The sequence below is a fragment of the Crocodylus siamensis genome, chromosome 3 (genome assembly GCF_052110815.1).
Source record: "Crocodylus siamensis isolate JL-2025a chromosome 3, ASM5211081v1, whole genome shotgun sequence".
NCBI classification, from domain to species: domain Eukaryota; kingdom Metazoa; phylum Chordata; order Crocodylia; family Crocodylidae; genus Crocodylus; species Crocodylus siamensis.
The window spans coordinates 183,549,171-183,572,139 of NC_143397.1; the positions used below are offsets into that span (position 1 = coordinate 183,549,171).

At 40.9% G+C, this 22,969-nt stretch overlaps 1 protein-coding gene across 2 annotated transcripts in view; it reads left to right on the forward strand.

Annotated features, from left to right (window-relative positions):
• Positions 1-22,969, forward strand: part of SPIDR (scaffold protein involved in DNA repair) — a 321,375-nt gene that overhangs the window by 6,087 nt on the left and 292,319 nt on the right. Inside the window, exons 2-5 of one of the 2 annotated variants that reach the window (XM_090039932.1) lie at positions 7,073-7,228; positions 9,746-9,824; positions 11,520-11,699; positions 15,280-15,440. In XM_090039932.1, coding sequence (XP_089896058.1) covers positions 7,073-7,228; positions 9,746-9,824; positions 11,520-11,699; positions 15,280-15,440 — 576 coding nt within the window. The remainder of the gene's footprint in view (positions 1-7,072; positions 7,229-9,745; positions 9,825-11,519; positions 11,700-15,279; positions 15,441-22,969) is intronic. The other variant, XM_090039933.1, reaches the window with a different exon arrangement.

A 22,969-nucleotide genomic window follows, 5' to 3' on the forward strand; every position in this document is an offset into this window, starting at 1 on the left:
GTTTCTCCCAAAGTAGTGGAACAACTCTGCCACACCACATCATGGCAGAGCTGATCTGCTTCACTCAGTGATGTCTTGGGATCTACTCAAATCGAGGGGGAGGCAGCCAATTTCACAGGTAGATTGCAGGGCTGGCCACCATTTTGGGGGGTTTATAGCCACACTTCTGATGGGAGGATTTGGCATGAACACTCTTCTTCAAAATTAAGCAGTAGTTTTTGACAGTGGCAGCCGGTGAATTCCTTATTAAAGGCTGTAAAATAATTTTCTCTGTGCTTTACCCTGATGAATTTTTGACATATCTGGAACATATCCATTACATTCTGGATATTTTAATTTTGTTGACTTGACTACCTTACTTGATGGGAAATGAACCCAGTTTAGTGGCTGCAGGATTAGGTTCTGAGTGGATTTACATTTTTATGATTCCAGTAAAATCAATGGCAGTGTACTACCTTTGATTTCAGTGGAAGAAAAGTCATGAGATAAAAATCTATTACTTTGCTGGATGGAAGGCAACAGAAATCTTTCTGCTGAAGTAAGCCATCAAATATAAACACCCCACTTATTTTTGTGTAATTCACTGGCCAGCTTTTGTCTTTGGAAGTTCTATATAATGTACCGATTTTTTTTTTTAACATGATTTTTTGAGCTGTAATAAAATTTGATTTTATGAGGAACGCTAAGTCTATATAATTTTGCTCCCTTGTGCCAGATTTAGTGACTTTTAATGCTGGATGTTCTGTTTCCAGGCACTTCATGCACAACATTTGTGACTTATGCAAGATGTTATTGATGTGTCCAGTTTTCATTCCAGAGAGAAAAATAATTGCAATAAAATTCATCTTGTTTTTGAAAAAAGTAACAGAATTCACTGTCGCCACTGTAATTTTTCTGGGAACAATGTGTTCTGCTAAGGATTAGTTTTGTTAAAAATATGTTTTGGTGGAAGGTAATGATGAGGAATGAAATTTTTAAAATATCATTTTAATACTTTGTTTTTACTGCTTTAATATATGAATCAGACTGAGATGGGGGGTAGGTAGGAAACAGTCCCTAAAACTTTTCAATCCCATGGGCCATCTGACTGAATCCCTGCCACAGAAGTAGAAGGTCTTAGGAAACCTGCTCTGGGGGAGAACCTAGATACAGACATTTAAGAAATCAGTCTAAAGTGTTACTGTTTAGAATAATGAGAAAAACCACAGTCAGTTTTATTCAATAATTAATTGCTTTCTAATCCCTCCAAATGATCAAGAGAAAGTTCACATGGTTGCTATACAGGGTTTATGTGCCCAGTTGCTGTGAGTTGCTTTGGGCTGTGGAATAGGCACAATGTTATAGCACCCTGCATTTCCCCTTGTGAGGAACTGTGAGCCAGCTGAGCTTCTTGAGACTGCAGCTGAAATTTTGGAAGTCCTTGGATAAACTGAATGCAGGCAGGAGAGTTCCCTCCTGCTGCAGCTGTCGCCCAGTCTGACCCTGCATATATCTTATGGAAACAGGCGCGTGTGAGGTAGTCCCACCTGGTGGCAGTGGCAGCATGGAAGAAAACTTAATGCAGACAGGGAACACTGTCTCCTGCCACAGCCACTTCTCGGTCCAGCCCTGCATGCACCTCCAGAGGCCTGTAAGGTTGGACCGGGAAGTCACTGTGGCAGGAGGCGGTGTCCCTGCCTGCATTAAGGTTTCTTTCACGCTGCCACCAGGTGGGACTACTCCACATGCACCTGTTTCCATAAGATGTATGCAGGGTCAGACTGGAAGACAGCTGCAGCAGGAGGGAACTTCTTCACCAGGGGAGCAATGTTAGCTCTGCAGCACCCTTTAAAGCGGTGAGGGGCACTCTTTTCGGCAGGTGTGCCATAAATTATCCCCACAGCCTTGCTAAATGTCACTTCAAGTCCCTTCCCATGCCTAACCTACTGTTCACTGCTTTCTGCTGCATGCCCTGTGCCCCTGCATGATCTGCTGCTCTGCTGTCTGCCCTGTGCTCCCAGCCCAATCTGCTGTTCTGCTTCTTGCCTTATCTGCTGCTATGCTACCTGCCCCCTCCACAAACTGCAAGGTGTCATGCATACAGGCTTCCCATGCCACTTGTAGCACCCCTGCTTTAAAAGATCTCTTGGCATCCTTTGATAATCACTGTTCTAATGCATTCTTAAAATACATTTTCCCCCTCTCCTGTAGACATAACCTCTCATTTGGTTTAACTATCTGCTGATGTGGGGGAACTTGTGTCATAAAGTAGCTGTTACCCTGTTTATACTCATTCTGTCATGCTTGTCCCAGTAACCTAATGGACTGTGCATCGAGTAAAAACCCTACTAGGGTGCCCCCATACTACTGCACTTTGATGTTCCCTGCTCCACTGTGTCTTTATAAGTTATTTTACTTTTTTTTGTAAGCCACACTGAACCTTTGTCAGTACGGGTGACATGTCCATCTAATAAGTAAATAGAAAAATAGCATTGTGCTTGACAGTGAAGGGAAGCATAAGATTTGGATGTGCCAAAGTGTTTAATGAAGAGATCAAGGGCAATGACCAAAAAATGTAATGGAAAACAATACAGTTCTTTCTCTCTCTTTTTTAAAGAAGCCCAGTAAACATAATACAATTACATTAGAAAAGACACTTTATAAAAATACAAAATGAATAAAATATTCACTGTAAACCACTGAGTAAATCCCAGGGTTCTTATAAACATGGCATGAACACGAATCTTATTTTAAAATGAAAATTTTCTACTTGGGGAAACAGGAAATTTAAAGTAGATCAAAATGCAGTTAGTTTCCTGTATATGGCAAACCTTTGTCTCCATATCTGTCTAGTCAGTCTTACAGATATGGATACCCTCCCACTGGCGTTACAGTAGATGAGCCTTGGTGTAAACCAGGTTCTCTATTTTTCAGCTTACCACAGTGCTGAAAATGGAATCAGCCATGGTGCCATTGTCTACATTAGAGCATTACCCAATTTCCTGCTATAAATAAGTCCAAACTTCAAATGCTGGTATTGAAGCCACAATTTCTTTAGCTAAGAATCAAACAGACAGTCTGTATTATTCTTTTGCGTATTAGGGATGCATTGATAGAGATTTTTGAGGGCCAATACCAATAGCTGATTTTTAAGGAAGCATATCGGGTGATACCGATCTGATTTCCAATACAACTGTGTGCAGCTGGTAAGTCTGGTATGGTGGAAGGGGAGGGGAGAGGGATCAATGACCCCTGTGGTGAGGAAGGAAAGAGGCAGGGGCAGGTGCTGCCCGGCAGGGGCAGGATGCAAAATGGAGCCACAGCTCATGGGGTGGGGGGAGAGGCTCCCACTGCTGCTTGCACCCCAGAGGGCATGGGGTGGGGGTGAGGCATGTGCCCCTGGATTTGCACAGGGTGGGGCAGGCTGTAGCTGCCGGCTGGAGCTGGGGCTGTGTTGGGATGGTCTTGGGGCGGGGGCTATGGAGGGGGCTGTAGCCACTCCAGATTTCGCTATAGCCCTGCTCCTGGCTGTGATGTATGAGACTGGTGCTGCTGCCCCTAGGCCTTTGGTGGGGCAGGAGTGGCATGGCAGCCAGAATTGGCTTCCCAGCAAGTCCCCGCAGCCTACCGGGCTGCTATTGCTAATGTCTTCACAACTGCCACCAGACCTGGCATTGTTGCCCAGGCACCCCGACCTGTTTACCGTGCACCCACAGCCAGGGGCTCTGGATGGAGTGAACAGTGGGTGGAGTCTCCATTGGGGACCAGCCCAGGACCCCTCTTGCATGGACATGCATGGCGGAGCAGATGGAATGGGACTGCAGGTGAGTAGGGAGCAGCAGCTGGGAACAGGATGGGTAGTCAGGGCTGAGGCTGCAATAATGGGACGTTGATAGTATGGGTCCGGGGTCCTGGGCAGAACTGTGATCTGTTCCCTTTATGTCTCTGCCCATGGAACCAGTGCCCATTGCAGGGACGTGTGGGGAGTGGGTTGCAGGTCTGCGCTGGGCCCTGGCCCTGTGCTGCCACCACCCCCACTTCTGGTCCTGACCCCACACTATCACTGCCCTGCGATCCTGGCCCTGCCCACCCCCAGCCCCATCCCATCTGCCCAGTCCAGTGTGCCCTGCTTGTAGGATTTCCATTGTGGTCTCCACGGAGACCCTGCCAGCCCAATCTGTCCTGCACCCCCAGCAGTGGGTGCAGGGCAGATGGGCTGGGGTGCCTGGGCAGCAGGGCCAGGGCCAGCAGTGGCAATGGACAGGGGCTGCCCCCTGCCCCCTCTCTGCTGTGCCAGGCTGGGTCAGCACCCCCCTCCCCAGGCACACAACAGCTCACCCAAACTCCTTAAGTGGTCCTCCAACCCAAATAATTGCCCACCCCTGACTTAAGGGTTCATCTACACCCAAAAGTGAGAAAAATCAATTTAGCTGGTGTGTCCAAATACAAAGTTGCATCTTTCTTATATTGGTTTAAAACTATTTATAGTGAAGAATAAGCAGATGAAACAATTATACTGCTTTAAAAAGTTGGGCTTTGCCATAGTCCCACTAAATCTATTTCATGTCTCTCTTCTATTCTTCCATAAACAGAAGTGAGGTTGCCATGATTTACTACCCACTTCTTTTACAGGTAAATCATTACCTAGTTTGACCTGCTGAGGGATAGGCATGAGCACATAGAAACAGTTACAACAGATTAATTGCAAGCTTTAAAACTCTGCCTGAAAGAAGCCATGCTCTCAGTTTAGTTTGGGAGGTTACCTACAGTAACCATTCAAAATCCCCCAGAAATACAGTTTTTATACGATATCTTTCATAGGTCTGTGACAAACATTTGGCAGACTTTTTTCCCCCTTTTTGTTCCTTCTCTTGCAAGATGATGGTGACAAAATGGCTATTTCTTTTTATGATGGAAGTAAATTAAAAGTTTTTCCAATAAGTTAATTAGAGAAGGACCCAAAATAACAGCTTGTTGATATTACCGTTGCTTTACACAAGTAGGTTTAGATACTGATGGCTCAGTATTGGATATTGAACAAGAGAATGGGTCACTGAGGGCACATCTACACATGTGCTTTGATGCTCAGTAGCCTATTTTACTGTACATTAAAGTGTCACATAAAAACTAGTGTGATTATGCTAATGCTCAGTAAAATAGGATACTGCGCATTGTGTCACTTTAAAAAATGCGCATGCGTTTAGTACTTCACATTGGTGGTCCTAAATTTAATGTGCATTGAGAAAAGCACCTTAATGCACGTATAGGCAGGCCTGGTGAGATTTCTTACGGAGAGCTTTGCAGGTGGAGAATGAGGAGCACTCTATAGCTGTTGGGAGAGCTGCTAAATTTAATTATTTAAGTCATCTTGATGTGATCATTTGAATCCTTTGATTTAAAACAGTAGTCAGTCTGCTTAATACAGCCTCTAAGTGCTCTAAACTCTGCTATACCAGAACACGTTCAGGTGGTGGACGCATTACACACAGCTAGTTGTAAGGCAGAGAAAATCATGTTTATTGTTCATGGTGTGATTTGGGAAAGTGCTTGGCAACATTTTTGGGCAGCAGGTCAAAATGACCCAGCTCATTTCTGAGGCAGGCCTGCACTTAGATGTGACTGCTACCACCACCTTTGCTTTTCCTACCTGCTTTGATACAAGTGAAGCCCCCCTGCTGCCACATGCCACCAAGGCCCCCAGCTGTGGACCAGATCCAGTGGCTCTGTTCGCTGGATTGGCTTTAGGTTGCTGACCCCTGCTCTAATACCAGGCTTATAGGCATGATAAGGGTAGGCTGGATAACTATCTATGAATAAAGGCAAAGCATACTGAAACTGCAAATGAGCTTTCTGATACAGCAATATATTATAAAATTGGTAACTTTTTCTATAAATATGACATGAATTAATTCTGATTTAAATTTTGAGTGGAATCAGAAAACCTTCTTGGAAATGCTTGTGCCAATTAGGAGAGCATATGTGTAACTTTTAAAAGTCCAGAGGAATGTAAATTGCTTAAAAGTAAGTGTAAAAAAAAAACATTGTAAGAAACTTAACAGAAAGCAAAAAATTTAGTTGTAATGCAATCTGGAGGTAGGAGAGCAAGGTGGGAAGTTCATGCCACCAATTAACCATCTATAACTTGTGTGAAATTTTAAAATTAGCTTCATGTGTCAGAGAATCTGTTCCTTGCATTAAAGTTCTCAAGTATTAGTACCGTTTGTTTCACATCTAACATTGAACACTTAGTGGCATAATATATTCATATACTAATGTACGAATCCACATAACTATAAAGATTTTTCTATCATTATAAACCATTATAACAAACAATTTGGTCCATGTCTCACTGGTGGCACAAAGTGAAAAATGCTTTATGTAGATTAACACATTTTTTTTAATGTAGGAAGGGATTGCTATAGAGTATGGACAAAAAGCAGTTACGAAGGGGCTGTCGCGTTGGGCTTTAGTGGATGTCAGCTTTTCTGTGGTAAGCAATGTCATGCACGCTCCTTCCTCATGCTAAGGAGAAGCTAAAATGTGGTAGCTTAGGCCTTGAGGCTGAGTTTATTTCAAGCTAAAGTGCCACAGTTTAGCCTCAGCTTTCCATTGGAAGGTGATATATGGTAAAACCATGCTGTTTTACCCCAGGGTAAACTGTTTGACTGTACCATATGGCAATTTAGTCTGGGTATGGCCAACCTATGGTACAGGTGGCCTCTGTGTGTATCACACAGCATACTGGCAGAAATCAGAGAATCAGATCAGGCAGGGACTGCAGGGCAGGAAGCAGAAAGCAGAGCAGCACCTTGGTTAGGAAACCCAGGGCAGGTAACAGAAAGCTAAGCAGCAGATCAGGTAAGGGAAAGGTATTGGGGTGGCACTCCAGGAGGATGCAGGGTAATTTGAGGCAGACTGCCAAAAGCATTGGCCCCCACTGATTGAGTCAGTGCTCCTGCGTAATAAATAGCAGAAATTCCAGTTTTTTAAGTATTGAAATCACAATAGCCATATGCATGATATGGACTTAACAGCACTTAACATAACAATATGTATGCACAATATTTTAATAGTTTTATGATTTTCTTGACAGAGGAAGCGAGCCTGGACTAGTGAACATGCCTCCTTCCCAGAGGAGACACCTCTGGAGTTTAAAAAAGCAAATGTCAGGACAAAAGTGGCTACTTCTTCCATTTCCAGTGCTTGGCTCAGATGTGGTGATGGATTTCAGAGCACTTCTGTGCTGCAGGTAAGGTCCTGGTCTGCTTATGGTGCAAGTCAGAGGTGCAGATTGATGGTCATGGGGCTTTCCATCCATTTTAGCTTTTCTGGACAATCCAAAAATAACATGCCTTCTGTTTATAACAAACCTGTAACAGATCACTGGGCTTTCAAGAGCTTTGTAACTCCTCTTCCAAAATGTCTGTCAGATGGAATGTTTAAGCCATTATGTCATCATATTTTCTTGTATTCTCAAAAATAAGAAAAAGCATGTTTGACGATTTAAAATTTTCTAAGAGTTAATTGAAAAGCATATTGTTGAAATGACAAGGTGGGTAAGTATGGAAAAATGCAGCTGTTTGGGAATTGTTTGTACAGGCTGTCCTCGCACTTATGGCAGGTTATGTTTCTGGAAAAGGTGCTGTAAATCGAAACGATGCAAATCGAATCTGATTTTCCCATAGAAACAATGTTCTTATAGGGGGTTACGTTCCCAGCCAATGGTCTGAAGCCCAGCTTTTTATAGAAATGACCATAAACTGCATATTTAAATAAACTATTTAATCAACTATAAATGATATACACTGTACAGTACAAAGTTTTCTAAAGTGTAATGTATATAAATCGATAAAACAGGGCAGTCCAGTAACTAATCGCATAACGTTTTCTTTAATCAGAAAGTGAAGGAGCACCTTCATCAGGGTCATGGAATTCAGAAGAGCTTCTTTGGGGAAATTTTTGGGGGGACTTAGGGCCACCTGATAGTTTTTTGAGAAACTGATCCAGGGATGTTTGTTTTGCTGCCTTCTTTTTCTTATTGTAAATTTCCCTGTAGTGCCACAAGTGTGAGGATCCAGTGTCGTAAGTAATAACACGGGTGTAAATAATGGAGTGCCACAAATGCAAATCGCTGTAAGTCAAGGACTGCCTGTATAATATTCTCTGTGCATGTGATGGTGTCTTTTTTCACTTTTATGTATAACACCTATGGTCTGGAAAGATCCCAGAGTAGCTCTAAATTTATATTTAGAGAAAATATTAGTATAAAGATTTTGGGATGCAATACAGTAGATGTTTAAAAGTATACAGTAACACTCTAGTGTTGGCTCTAGATTTAGGACCCAGATGTCTTGTTTGGGGGGGACCCAGCCCTCAGACCGACCAGAACATTTCCATTCCATAATAGACAAATTTATTGATACATAGTGATAGGAAATACAAGCAATGGAGGCAAATAAAGTACAACATACATTACCCAAATTTCCTAGTGCCCAGAATATACACAAAGCGAGCAGTCTGTCCAGTTAGTACATTTCCATCTTGAGGTTCTTTGCTTGAGTGTCCAATGTCAGCAACCTTGGAGGTTGGGGCTGATGCCAACTGTCTCCCTGCTGTTTTGAAAACTCTTCCTTTTGTATTCTTTCTTCTCCTGATGACTGTTCATCCCTGGGCATCGTCAGTTGGCCTTGTGGTTGTTGCATATTCTGTATTGTCAGCTAAAATTACATTTCATAAACCTATCACATGCCTACATCCTAATTTGGGGCATTCTTGGTGTTCTCCTAATTTGGTCTGTTCCCCCAGAACTGGAAAGCTTAAGGCTTTTTGCAACCCCTGGAGCCAGGCTGATCTCTATTATGAAAATGTAGATGTTTTTAATTGTGTATATCTGTTAGCTGCAGACACCCTGTCTTCCCAAGAGGCTGAAACAACCAGGATTTTAGAAATGAATTAACCCTTGCTGCTACGAGCTTTATTTTAATGCATATATATTACCTATAATCTAATTCCCAAAAATAAACCTCTAAATATCATTTTTAGCCAACATCTAGAGACGAAGAATATCGTATATAGTTGAAACTAGATGAAATTTTATGTAGAGAAATTAAATTTTTCCTAATAGGAAATTGTTCTGTATTTCAAATATATTTGAAACTTGCCTCAGGCTTGTGTCTCATCTAGATTGGCATCTGGACCTCACCTCTGCCACTGTACCTGAAAATTGACCTAAGTCTAATTGATATAAAAATGCTACTAACTGTAGTATCAACTCTGTGGCTTGTATCACATGGCTGTTCACTGGAAGTTTCCTATCCAAATACTAATCAACCCCATCCTGGCATGGCTTGTGAAATTTGATGACAGGATAACTGGAAGCTCCTCTCCCTCCCTTTTTAAATAGGAATAAGGATAGCATCATCTATTTTCTTGTCTCTATCCTTTATAATTTGAATTTAAATGTCCATTTTTCTTCCCTCTGCCAGGTGAGATGAAATGTCATTTCTTTAGGCAGGAAGAGTTTCTAACCCAAAGGAAAAAAATAAGCAGTTATTCAGTAGGTGCTTTGGGGGAGGGTGGGGGGAAGGTGAAGGGGACTTCTTCACAGTTGGTAATCTTCCTTGTTACTTCATGGTCAGTGGAAAATAAAGCTCATTGAGCTAGCATGCTGATGTGAATGACTCAACACAATAGTACTATAGGCACAGTATTTTATGTTGAATGAATAAGAAAAATAATTAATTCAGCACATTATTTTATCATACAGACTACAGAATGTACTGAAAAGAAGTCAAGGATTAATAAGCATCTTGGGTCACTGCTTACCTCTTTTGAAGACACACTTGGTGGGCTATGTTTTTTTCATATTTATTAATTGTATTGTATACTATTAAAATAGTTACTTAGCAGTTCAGAATGGCTAGTAAAGGTGAAACTTCAGTTAAAATATTGCTGGTAATTACCTAAGTGGCAGTTTGACCATGTGTCCATGGGTAACAACTTGTATAAAATGAATTGGACTCTTTAATTCTCTGACAAGTGGTTGGGATCTCAAAGGGTGATACTCCTGCAGTGTAATGCATCATACCACCTTCTGGAGGTCTTACACACTTTGGTGGGAGAGTATTACCAACGAAACCACTAACATCACTGCCTTTGGTAATCTACTCTTTAATTACTGCCATGCCTCAACACTACCTGCCTTGTGAGGTCTAACAAGATCCATGCTCTTATGGTAGAGTTTACTCTTAAATGTTGCATTTTTGAACTCTTTTAAGTCAACATTTCCCATCCATGTATACCAGGTTTGCCAGCATCTGTCCTCTGTTCTTGTAACTTCTTTCTCATTCATTTGCACAAGCTGATTGCAGTAGAAGCTTCCATTGCTGTAAACTTCCTGCATTCTTGCTTGCAGGAGTAAGAAAGCCACCATGATTTTTACAGGCCCTCTTGTAGTACATCAGTTTTGTCCAACTGCACCCCATCCATCAGAATGGAGGGCAGCTACTTAAACTTTTTGTGTCCTCACATTCCCCAAAATCTGTGATGCTTCTGTTGGTTCCCCTCAAGTTAAACAATGTGAAATAATGGAAATCTACCTTTTTGCTTGGCATTCAAAATAATGCTCTTTGTGGCTTTCCAAAAAAAATCCCCCCCCGGGTAAGGAAGGCCATGAATTCAGTACTCCCTCATTTGAGATGCCCAAAACTTGTTAAATTTTTCATGTTGGACAGCTTAATAGTGGAAGGAAATAGGGGATCTTGGTTTGCTATGTCAAGTTGTGCTGTGAACTGAAATTCCCTTTGTTACCAAGCTCCAACTCTTTTTTTCAATTTGTGCCCCTAATAATGGGTAAAAGCCATCAGAATAGCCATCACTCATCTGTAATTAATCTTTAAAAATTACACCTTGAGCAGTTCTCTGTAAACAAACAGCTGTTCCTAGTGATCAAGCCATTCATGGGTAACTTTCTCTAATTTGTTTTGACAGTATAAAGCTTACAATTCTGTATCTTCATTTCTTACTGTTAAATTAAGTGTGTGTTCCTCCTAGTCCTGTCCCTGCTTTACCACTCTGGGTGGCTGGGTGGGGGAGGCTTCATCTGGGCAGCTCCTGCTGGAGGCAAGGGAACCAGAGTGGCACCTGGCCACAGGTAGCTACATTGGGAACAGCTCTGCCACCTGGCCCCATGATCCCAGTTTCACCTGCCCCTCCTGCTCCCGAACACTGTTCCCTGCCCACCCAGAGCCCCATAGGGAGTTTTGGTGAGTTGTTGCACAGGACGGTGAGGGGGGTGGGTGCTGACCTGGCCCGCTCATCAAAACTCCCTGTGTCTCCCTTGGACCCAAATAATTGCCCACCCCTGGTGTAAGTGGTAAATGCTATGATAACATTAAGCATTGATAGTTAGTTGCTTGTCTCTAATATGTGGGGACTGATTCACTCTGCCCTGCCACAGCTCAAAATATTGCAATTTATTTAAAGTTAAGAAACTAACTGTTTTGATCATTGTAATAGTGTAACATCAACATTTTCTTTAGTAGGAATCTCTATATCTAAGAACTCGAGAGAGCCTGCAGACATCGTGTGGAGCTCTAGTGACAGTGATCTGTCAGAGGATGAGAATAAAACAAGTTTGCACAATCCAAAAAGTCATGGCTTCAAAGGAGAGAGATCTTATAGCAGGCGTAATTTATTCTTAGAGGACAAGAGTAGTGAAGGTGAGTTCAGATGTTGGCATATACTTTCAAACAGTTCCCACAATTCTCTACATTGCCTGTTTTTATGTATTTATGTTGCTCTTCAGTGATTAGTTTGCACAGTTTACATAGAAGTACAATTTAATTCTTTGAATTTCTACAGAGTGTTTTTCCCCGCATCTAACTTTTATAATTGTAAGTTTTTTTTCTTATACTCAGCAGGTAGAGTGGGCTGGGGCAGGAGGAGGGTGGAGAAGTGAAAAATATTTGTAAGTAAAGAGGAAAAGTATATCTGTGCCTGAGTTTGTAATGTAATCTTCAGTATTTGCTAAAATACATTCTTCACTGTAAAACCAATAAGTGGTGTGGGATTAGTGTGCTTTGCTCTGAGGCCTGATCTGGTGTGGGACCCTAGTCCCACCTATTGCACTGGTCACCAATCTAGATCACGCCCCACGGTCATACCCTGCCCATAGGTCCATGTCATCTGGCCTGCAGGACCTAGAAATTTGGCAGTGGGGGAATAGTAGCAGTGTTAATTGCCGCTGTTTCTATGCCACCAAATTTCCAGATCCCTGCAGGCGAGATGACTTGGCTTTGTAGGCCTTATCTGGTCTGCAGGCTGGAGATGGAGCACTGCTGAATTAAAACATAGGTGGGAAATGGTTTTCCAGTGAAATGCTTGGTATTTCAAAAAAAGTTCTCATAGAACAAAACTAAGACTTGTCAGAGTTGGAGAAATGAGAGACTGATCCATATGCCCTAAAGTAGCCAGGAGTCTGGTGTTTAGACTGATCCTCTGGGTGTAGGAAACCCAAGATCAAATACTAGCCCTGCCTGCTTCAGAATTGGAACTTGAGCCTGAGTCTCTGGCACCCCAAGGCAATGATTTAAGTTAATAGGTTACCTGTTTGGAGCAAGGGTGGGATTGTGGTAGTGGTTAAGCCTCTATGAGAAACCCCATTTTGGATCTAAGAATTGACATATACATTTACATTGAAAGTTCTCAGTATTGATGAATTGCCATTTCCTAAAGAACTCTTTGGTTTTCTAATGTAAATCTATGCATTACTGTTCTCCTGTAATCTAAATTCTTCTTCTTGTTTTGCCTTGTGTGCTCCAGCTTAACTATCTAGAGCTGAAATACCTCATTTTCCTACATACTACATGTCCCAAATAAGGGACAGGGGGCAGATTTAAGAGAAAAAATATATATTTCCATATTTATGGCTTCATATACCAGGGACAGAGTCTGACCTTCAGCTTGCTTACCTTCTCTTTCCTGCTTAGGCAAAGCTATTGATTTAACCCTTTCACAGTTAAATTGTCAGTGGCTCTTGGCTGCTCAGCCAAAATGTGAAACTGTAGCTGCTACTGAAGACTGAACTCCATAGGCAGATCTAGGATTTTGAAAAGAGCTCAAACTATCTGCAGGCCTGTGAAGTAGGCCTGCAGACAGAGACCAGAAGTAGGTAACAAATGGGAAACTTGCTGAATGAAAGGTAGCTTGAGTAGCGGGACATCAAGATTGTTAGAAAAGAGAGAGGCTCATTAATACTTGTGGAACAAAAAGCATTAGCAGGTATCAGGTAAATTGAGTTATTACCTCATTTGACACCCTCAGCACTGCCTGAATAGAAAGGCCACTGGTGCTGCCAGGCAGTTTGATTCCTGCTCGATCCAAAGTTTAAAACTAAGTGAAGTACAAGTGCAACACTATACCCCACCCCTGGATCTGCCACTGGTGGACTCTGCTCTTCCCTCCATTCAGCTGCTAGAGGGAAGTGAGAGAAATGAAGCAGCAGCCTTCTTACAGCATCTCCATGCTTCTTTTCTGGTTGGAAGATTGGAGGAAAAGGGTTTCCGACCTCTCTCGCTATTTTAAACACAAGAATATAGAAGCCGCCACTCCCCACAGCTTGGCAAATATGCAAAATCCTTCAAAATCTAAAGTAGCCATCAAACATAAAATAATTTAAGTTTACTAGTACAAACGCATGTACTGTTGTTTTAAAACAAATTCAATGAAATTAGAAATAACGTTTTTACAAGTGCATAAAGCCAGTCCAAGATTTTAGCATACAGAGCCTTAATCGCTGTAATGCTTTAGTTGTTAAAATCTTAACAAGATACAAGACATATGTGCGTGTATATATGTATGACTGCAGAATGTATAACTGCAGCTGAAATTCCTATCTTTTAAAGATATATATATATATATATATATATATATATTTTTATACTGGACAGTGTCTCGTGGATTAGATAAAGTGTTGTACAGTAGCATTACTTAATGTTCAAATGGAATATTGAATGTCATCCCAGATTCCCATTGATCCAGACACAAGTCTACACAGAATGCTGTTGACACCAGTTTGATTTCTCCTATATATACGAAGGTGTATGTGTACCACTCCCAACTTTCACCTGCTCCTTATTTGTTCTGAGATTTTAGAAAAAGGCAGCCATGCTCCCAGTCTTACAGAAGGAGCTTCTCTACTCCTCTTCTCTTTGTGCTGCTAAGTGTGTTATGTGCGTCACACACAAATAGATTCTTTCCTCTCAAGAGCTTGCCACCTAAGACCCTAATATTGTATTTCATAGACTTCATAGACATTAGGGCTGGAAGGGACCTCGGAGGATCATCGAGTCCAGCCCCCCGCCCGGAGAGCAGGAAGTCAGCTGGGGTCATAGGATCCCAGCAAGATAAGCATCCAATTTGCTCTTGAAGGTGTTCAGTGTAGGTGCTTGAACCACCTCTGGTGGCAGGCCATTCCAGACCTTGGGGGCTTGGACAGTGAAGAAACTGAAGGTTGTAGGACAGCTTTTGTGCCTGCTCCAGAGCCCTGTTGACTTTAAAGGATCCGATAGGTGATAGTTATTGACTCGGATACTCTGGCTATTTTAAACATTTGTATGCAGGTATTTTTAATAATTGGTCTTCTTCAGGGGAAAGTGGAAGAATAAATGGATGAGTTAGAGGCATAATTGAACATGGGATAGGTCTCTCTGTTCCACTTCATAATCCTGTCATTGTAGATAGGACTTTCTCTCTCTACTTGTCTGTTTTGGAAAAACTTTTCTGTGCCTCTCTCTTTCTTTAGTTATCCATCTTGCTAGCAAGTAAAGTTCTGAAAGTGGTTTTGCTCTGCTGCCAGTATTAAAATTTCTCAGACAGTTTGTCTGTTGGATTTACTTCTACGCTTGTGAGTGACAGCTCTTTAAAAATAACTTGATAAACCATTAAAAAATTATAGGTTTTTTTGGAGACAATAATATTGAGCTCTGGAACAGTTGTTAACCAGTGATATTTCATACACAAGTACTTGGCCTGTCATTTGTTAGTCATCTCTGTAGGAGTTAGTATTTTCCTGATGCTTAGCTTCAGAATAGTGTATTAGAGTAAAGCCTTTATGAATGATTGTATTAAAATAGTATGTTATGGAAGTCGTAAAGGAAACACTATATGAATGTAGAAATTGGAGATAATTCATTTAACAGTATACTTGCTGTCAATTATAGCTGAATTCGTAGTTTTAATTAGCATGCATAGGATTAATTAATAAAAATGTCTTCAATTTTTACCGTTGTTTTATGTTAGGTGAACCACAATTCATTGACTGGGAGAAGGACAGTGATTCTGTTGATGATGTCGGTAGGTCTAATGGATCAGAAAAAGATTACAGCCCATTTGACATACTGGATGAAGATTCCTATGCAAGTAGTCTGCCTGGTGAAGAGAAGGAAGATGAACCTTGTAAGGTGAGAAAATATTTCAACTTATAAAACACAAACCCAAATGATCTGACATTCAGGTTTGAGTACTCTTGGTAGAATGTGTTCCCTTTTTTTGTCTTTTCACTCCAAAATGGCCTTCACGCACAAAGACCCCTTAAATTCCTTGTGTGTCCCCCTTCACCTAATTGCCTCAGATCAGCATAGCCCTTCTAACGCCTTCCCACAACAAATCTAAAAATAGAAAATGTGACCTGGTAAAGCAGTAGACAATGATTTGAACTTGTGGTCTATTCCTGGCTGTGCCGCTCTCCTGTTGGATGACCCCATACCTTGGCTTCCTGTCTGTAAAATGGTGAATGGTGATACCGATCTCTTTTACAGTACTTTGAGATGTACTTAATGAAACACACTATGTATGACCTGGTATCAGAGTTCATTAAATTTGCTCTGAAGAGTTGTCTTAGGGGTTTCTGGGACGGTGATATTTGCAGAACTTTTTCATAAGTATAGAGGAATGAGATTCCCTTTACTTAAAAAAGGCAATGGTTGAGGGAAGGAAGGTAAAAATAAGTATTGATCATAATAATTAGGGTCAAGTAGTCACTCTTCAATGAGGCATGATTTAGGAAATATAATTTTGGATTTACAAGGAATTCAAAATACATGCAGTGGTTTAATTAGCATGTATTTGACTAACAATACTGTGCCAGATTAGTTTGTATTATGATTAGAGTTTGAAAGTTTTACTTTCAAGGTTCATGTGGTTGTTGAGTTCATCAGACAAGTTCTGTTAGCCCTGTGCACTGAATCTTTATACATTCTATTCTTATGCCTAAATTCTAGCATGTTCAGTATTAAGTGCCCAAACTTTTTTCAGTAGCTGTGCAAAAGCCTTGCTTTTGTACTTGAACTGGAGAAATCGGCTGTTAGACTACTGTTCATGAATGCTATTTAAATTAAAGAAAAATTAAGATGCTTAAAAATTTATTAATAAAAAGTGCCTAGAATCTAGAGGCTCTAGATTAATATTAATGCTTTGCATGTAGTAGTCATAGTAGTATACCAACAGGTTTGAAGTACTTCCAGCAGAGGGTGCTGGAAAACAACTATTCAGTTGTCTTGTCAGTAGAATTACTCAGTGCTTCAAAAGGGAATTGGATTTAGAGGATCTCGTATACTTATGTAATTCAGTGTGGTTTTTTTATATGCTACACTGGCAGTTAAGGTTTTTTTAAGGTTAAATTGTCCAAAGGGGTCTGAGAGTTTCAAGCTATGATTTTTTTCTGTATGAAGAATTCAGCTATCAACATCAAATCTGACATATGTCATACCTTAAGTTTGCCCATATGTTGTTCGTGACAAAAGAAATCAAGGAGTATTTCAGTAGTTATAACTGGAATGTAAAAACAGTGGGGACAACTGAACTGTGGTCCAAGTAGACATGACTTTAGTTGAAATCAGTGGAGCAGTACTTGATTATACCATCTAGCTAAGACTATGCAGAAAGGATTTTCCTGAGAATAATACAGTTCTGTTTCCAGTTTGTTTATCACTGCCAAGTAACAGGACTTTGAATGTATTATCATAAGCCTTTTTAGAGTACATAAAACCTTCAATTAGGAGCAGGATATCTTCAGAGCTAGATACCTGACCAAGCCTTAGGGCATTCACACTAATATCAGCAGTATGGCATAGATGTACCTGAGCTTACCTCTAAACTACCTAGCTTGAGTGTAACCACTGAGCTACAGCAGTACAGAGCTAATGTGGGATAACTGCTCCAATATTTTTCCAGTTTATCTGGCAGTGACCAAAGAAACAGTGTTGGGTAAAATAACTGGAATGGTGTGCCCAGTTCACATCTCCTATAGTCCCAGGAAACTTGGAATTTGTCTAAACAGAATTTGTTCAGCTTTTAACTATACCAAATAATAAAAGTGAATCCATGCTCCATTGTGGATACAGTTATACCATAAAACAGTGATTCTCTTCTGAGGTGCTTTGGCACCCTGGGGTGCCATGAGATCTCCTTAGGGGTGCCATACCACCTGGCCCCTCATGAAAAGGTAAATGCTCTTCTCCCCCATCTTGCATCCGGTGCCTGCCAAGCTACTTCTCTGGGAACTGCTGTCACTAATTTTGTAGTGGTCCATTTGTTTTTGTCAAGTGGTTTCTCTGTATTAAGTCACCCCCCACAAAAACAATACAGTTCCCTGGGCACAATTTCCTGCTGAGGAAATTTCCATGGGAGTGGCCAAGCTGTGCCAGTAAAGTTTAGTTGGCTCATGCAGCAGGGCAGAATCCTCAATATTGGGTGTCCTCAACCCCTGGCTTATAGGCCAGGTTTGGCCCCGAGTGTGGTTGAGGACTGGTGGTCTATGCTGTGCAATGCCTATAAGTCACCATCCTCATAAATAATTTTGGACAAACTTTTGTGAAAAAAATCTACAACTGAACTGAGCATAGAAAATAAGTGGCTGCTATTGGAAAGTGTTTATTATAAAAATATTAATCTTTTAAAAAGGCTTGTGTTAATTTAATGCCTAATGCATTGTGGTATTGGCACCTAATGTAGTGTTTGGGTAATTGAGACAGAATTTTTTTTGCCCTATTTTGAAATATGGTAAACCCCAGTAAGTGCTGGAGGTTTAGTAATTCTGCCAAAATATTTTTATTGCCGTATTTACTTGTGTTAGTGTGCTATGTATTGAATACACATTTAAAAAAAAAGAATGATTTTACAATGGTATCCTTCTTGCTATACCAGCAGGTTTAGTTTGAAAATTACTTGTCTCCAATGCTAATTAAATAAAAAGTAAAGTGGGTAGCACACAAGGTTTGTGTATTATATCATAATGTACGTGGACAATATTAGCCTTATGTGTGGGTCTTACACACAAAACTGATGGCAGAAATTTTCAGTACAACTCTGTGATATCCTAACTCTGATCAAACATACTGAATTCACAAAGAACAGGCTTTGCTAAGTTCTTCTGAAAAATCATAGTTAAATCATGATGCGAGGTGCCTTTCTGTTTTAAGAACATTCTTTCCTTTTAATCTAGAACTATCCAATTCTTACTTAAGAAAACATAGGAGGGACAGGCCTGGCTTAGTCTGGGTGAGGGGAACTTTTTTTGGTTTGTAGAGGAGCATGGAGAGGTCCTCAGCCTTTGTGAGTGGATCTAAATGATGATTAACCTTCAGTGCCTTCTTTCCAGTATACTTGTTCTCTGGGAGGACTTCATTCATTCCCTTCAGCTTTGGTCTGTGAATCTAAATGATTTCACTGCATTGGAAATGAGTGTCGAGGGATGGCCAGTTTTGTTGGTTGGTTCACTCTGAGGACTGCTGTCACAGATAAAACCCCTGATTTATTTGAAAGAAAAAGATTCATGTCTTGAATTTTAAATATTTTGATTCCAGGAAATTAAACAAAATCTAGTGCTATTCAGTCAGATTTCAGGACTCCTACCATGCTGTCTCCTATGCTAGGAACTTAGTCCGTCTCCCTGTTTATCAGACATCCTACTTTTTTCCCTTCATTCAAATCCCTTCTTAGAATGCTTTCTGTAAATCCTTCAATCTAAATCCCCTTAAACTGGGTTAATATTTTTTATGAAATATATCGTATCTGTGTCACGTGGGAGCCTGGACTGTTCTATGGTGTTCTGTATGTTAAAACTATATTATCTGTGCCTGGTTTAGAGCCAGGGTTGTGTCTTGTCTTGTTTAGGATAGTGGGATTTACTGACAAGAATGGAAGGAAGAGAATTTGGTCCTTGATTTCTGATTTCTTGGAATGGAGAAGTTATTACTTCGCATTTGCTGTGTAGAATAAATAAGGTTTCATGATTATTTTCTTGCAGACCAAGCTAGTAAGCTGGTCATCAGTTTATTATAGAATCAAAGAAAAGTAGGGCTGGAAGGGATCTTCACTAGTCATCTACTCCAGCCCACTCCATGAGGTGTAACGCCGCACAAGTGAACAAGTTCACTGCATCGCTCATCTCCCTGGAGAATGTCTGTGCAAACTTCCTTGGACACTTTCTTTAAGAAGGCAGACAAGACTCCTAAGAAAACTCTAGCCAAGAACCCTTCAAAAAGTCCAACCAAGAGCCTTTCAAAAAGTCCAGCAAAGTCACCTCTAAGAAGTCCTTTCAAATCAGTATGATTGCTATTTACAATATAAATACATTCATGTAGCTATATTACTAATTTATAATTGATTGAGTACAAAATTCTGGGGGGGGGGGGTTGGTGAAAAATCCCCCATTTATAATATTGTTTCTTATGAGAGGATTGGTTCCAAGTTACAGTATTTTAACTTAAGACACGATTTCAGGAACCAATTGTGTCATAAATTGGAGGACTGCCTGTAATTTACTTTGTTTTCATGATCTAGCGGGGGGCAGATTTTACATCTTCTATGATACTTTGAGGAGGCTTTCTTAAAATATCAGTGATGTCATTTACAGCCAGCCATACAAGTATTATGTATACATTTAGGTCGCCTCCTTTTTTATTATCATCCTTTTGCTTCATTATGCTTTTCAGGCTATGTAATTAAAGTTGACTAGCACCTGAGTTGTGTAATAGACTATAAAGTAGGTTATCTTGGGTTATGAATCATTTTATCAATTGGAATCTGTGTGACCCAGTTAGATTGACTTTACACTGGTAGAAGATTATTATGTTACTCTGTTGTAAGCATTTATTTGAGTATGCATCATCATGGTAGGGGATGTCCTGTACAGCATAAATTGAGACAGTAATGATAGACTAAATGCCATGCTCCAAGCTGAAAGGACATGGGTAAAGAAGTGCATCTTGCAGGTATTCCCTGAAAAAAGTGTTTCTGGATGGAGTAAATGTCTGACTTGTGGATCCACTGCCAAGAAAGCTCTACCACCAGGACAGATAACAATTAACAAGCTTACTACAAACTTTGACAGTGTAATGCTAGAAAAAAAATCTTAACTTTTCTATCATGCTGATCTTTGGTAGTGCCAGACGCTAGATAGGCCTTTTATCATGAGGTCAAAGTATAGCAGGTCAGTAACAATACAGAAATACTTGTCACTTTGCACTCTCAGCCCGCAGGTGAAATGATTAACCACTTGATACAGCCAGAATGATCGTCTGATAGTATATGAAGGTATAAATATGTCTTACAAAGATATAAATATTTGCTGCTCTGTGCTGGGGCATGTGCCTCCCTCCTTCACACCCCCCTTCCTACTCCCCCACTGCTGCACTGCACTGTGTGGGATCCCGAGGTTCTCTTGAGCCATCTGTGGGTTCCATCAGCCTGGTGGGCTTTGCCAACCTGCTTCTAGGGTCTGGGGTGGGAAGCAGGAGGAGTGAAGGAGAGCCCAGAGATGCTAATGACAGCAGCAGGAGAGCAATGGTAGGACCAGGAGCCCACAAACTGCAAGCTAACCCCTTGCGGGGGGGGTGCCACATGTGGCCCTTGCGTCATCAGTTGACAGCCTTGTTTTAAAACAAGAGCTTGGGAAGACCCTTGATTCTTGGAGTCAGAATTCAAATTTCACCATGGTTGACTTAGTTCTCTCTCCTTCCAAGGTAAATAAACTGAGAAAAGTGTGGTGAAATGAATTGTATTTGTTCACTGTGATCTTGCAGCTAGAGGCCTTTTTTGCTGTTTAGAAGCACTGAAGATTCGTGGTGCTTGTCTTAAGAGAAAATATTTCTTTGAGCAAAATTTTTGCTACCACACATACATACTCTCTTGTTTTGTAAGCTGGAAATTTTCAGAAGTAAGCCAGTTTCATAGAAGGACATCTCATTTGTGAAGTATTTTGGATGTTTTGCCAGGTAAATGTAAACTAAACTAGTATATGTTAAACTTTGGAGATAGGCTATTTATGTAGAATCTGATCATTGTTAGAAGAAATGATCATAGTGAAGTGAAAACTACACCTTGCTGCTGATGCGAGGCCTGTCTATTTGCACTGACTAAAATGGGCAAACACTGGGTTGTTGGGTCTGCTGATCTACTAGCTTTGATCTGTGTAACTTAAGGCTTCAGTTAAACAGAATTTTCTTTATTACATAGCTCTGGAGAGTCGCAGCTTAAATACAGATGATGGCAATACTGTCTCTGCCTGCATGTACCAAGTGTCCCATCCCTGCAAATGTCTTTACAAAAACATTAACTGGAGCTATTTGGCTTTCCTGTGGCAATATTCCACAGGAAGGAAGGAAGGACGTGTAGTTTCTTAGGCTTCACTGACTGTTCAGAATATTGCTGAGCAAACCTTCCAAATTATTGGAGAGGCAAAGAGATGCTCTTGCACCTGAGGCTGCCTGCTTGAAATGTGATGAAACCAAGAGAGGATTTAATTTATGCCCTCTGTGGGGAAAGATGCCTGGACTAGAAAGAGCTGTTTAGAGTAATGAGAATCAAGACCAGAGAACAAACTTCTTCCTGCACAAAGGTATCAAATTCATCATGCCCTATGGGCCAGATGCAAGGTGTAGGGCTGGTCTGTGGCCTAGATTGAGCCTGCAGACTGACCCCACACACAGGATCCAGCATGCACCGCAGTCTAAGACTTACAGGCAGCACAATGAGTCAGATGCTAGAGCTCTGTAGGCCAGATTTTGCCCATGAGCCATATTTTCGACATCCCTGTTCTGCACCCTGGGAGAAAGGGGAGAAAGGGCTAAAGCAGAGGAGGTAGATAAATTTAAAAAGACCTTCTACCCTCCTAATATTTATCACCTGTAATACAACCCTACACTTTTCTTTAGCAGAGAACATCTGGAAATGACTCTGTTGTCTGGGGAGAACCACAGGGAAAGAAGGCAAGCTATCACAATAGTTGCATTTGTTCTTTGGGATCTTGCAGCCAGAGGTCCTTTTTTGCTGAAAGCCCTCAGGTTAGGTAGGAGAATTGAGCTTTGTGATGCTTCTTTATATTTTTTTTAAAGTTAAAACATCTAAAGGCCAACAGTTCAAAAGTTAAGGCTGAAACCTGATTTTTAACCCTTGTTGCAAATAATGTGGTTGAGCGAGACATTGAGAAACAAGGCTCAGTGCCAATGCATGAGACCAATTTTAACCTCTCAGTTTTCCAGCATATGCATGTGATGTTTGGACACAGCACTTTGGCGGTTTTTTTTTTTTTTTAATTCAGTGAAATGTGTTTATGTGCTCTAAACCAAATGAGCATCAGGATCTTGGTAGATTTGTGCTTGATCACCCCACCCAAAACCTATTATTTGAACAGACTCAAATTTTGCATTAGCTTTCGGTTCACGATCATCTTATAGGTGTTTCCTAAGGCATATTGCAAACTTTTCATACATCTTCTTAGGGTTCTCTCGGCTTCACAGCTGATGGCCTCGACAGAAGAACTGAACGGGTTAGAATGAATAAACTATCCTTTTGCCAGTAGAGGTGTTTCTGCAACTTAGGGGTGAGGGTCATTGTCAGGTTAATTTAAGGAAAACTGTACTGCTGCACTTGTATATTTAACTTTATTTTGCCTTGTCAAAGGTGCAAGATACTAAAACGTGCCATGGTA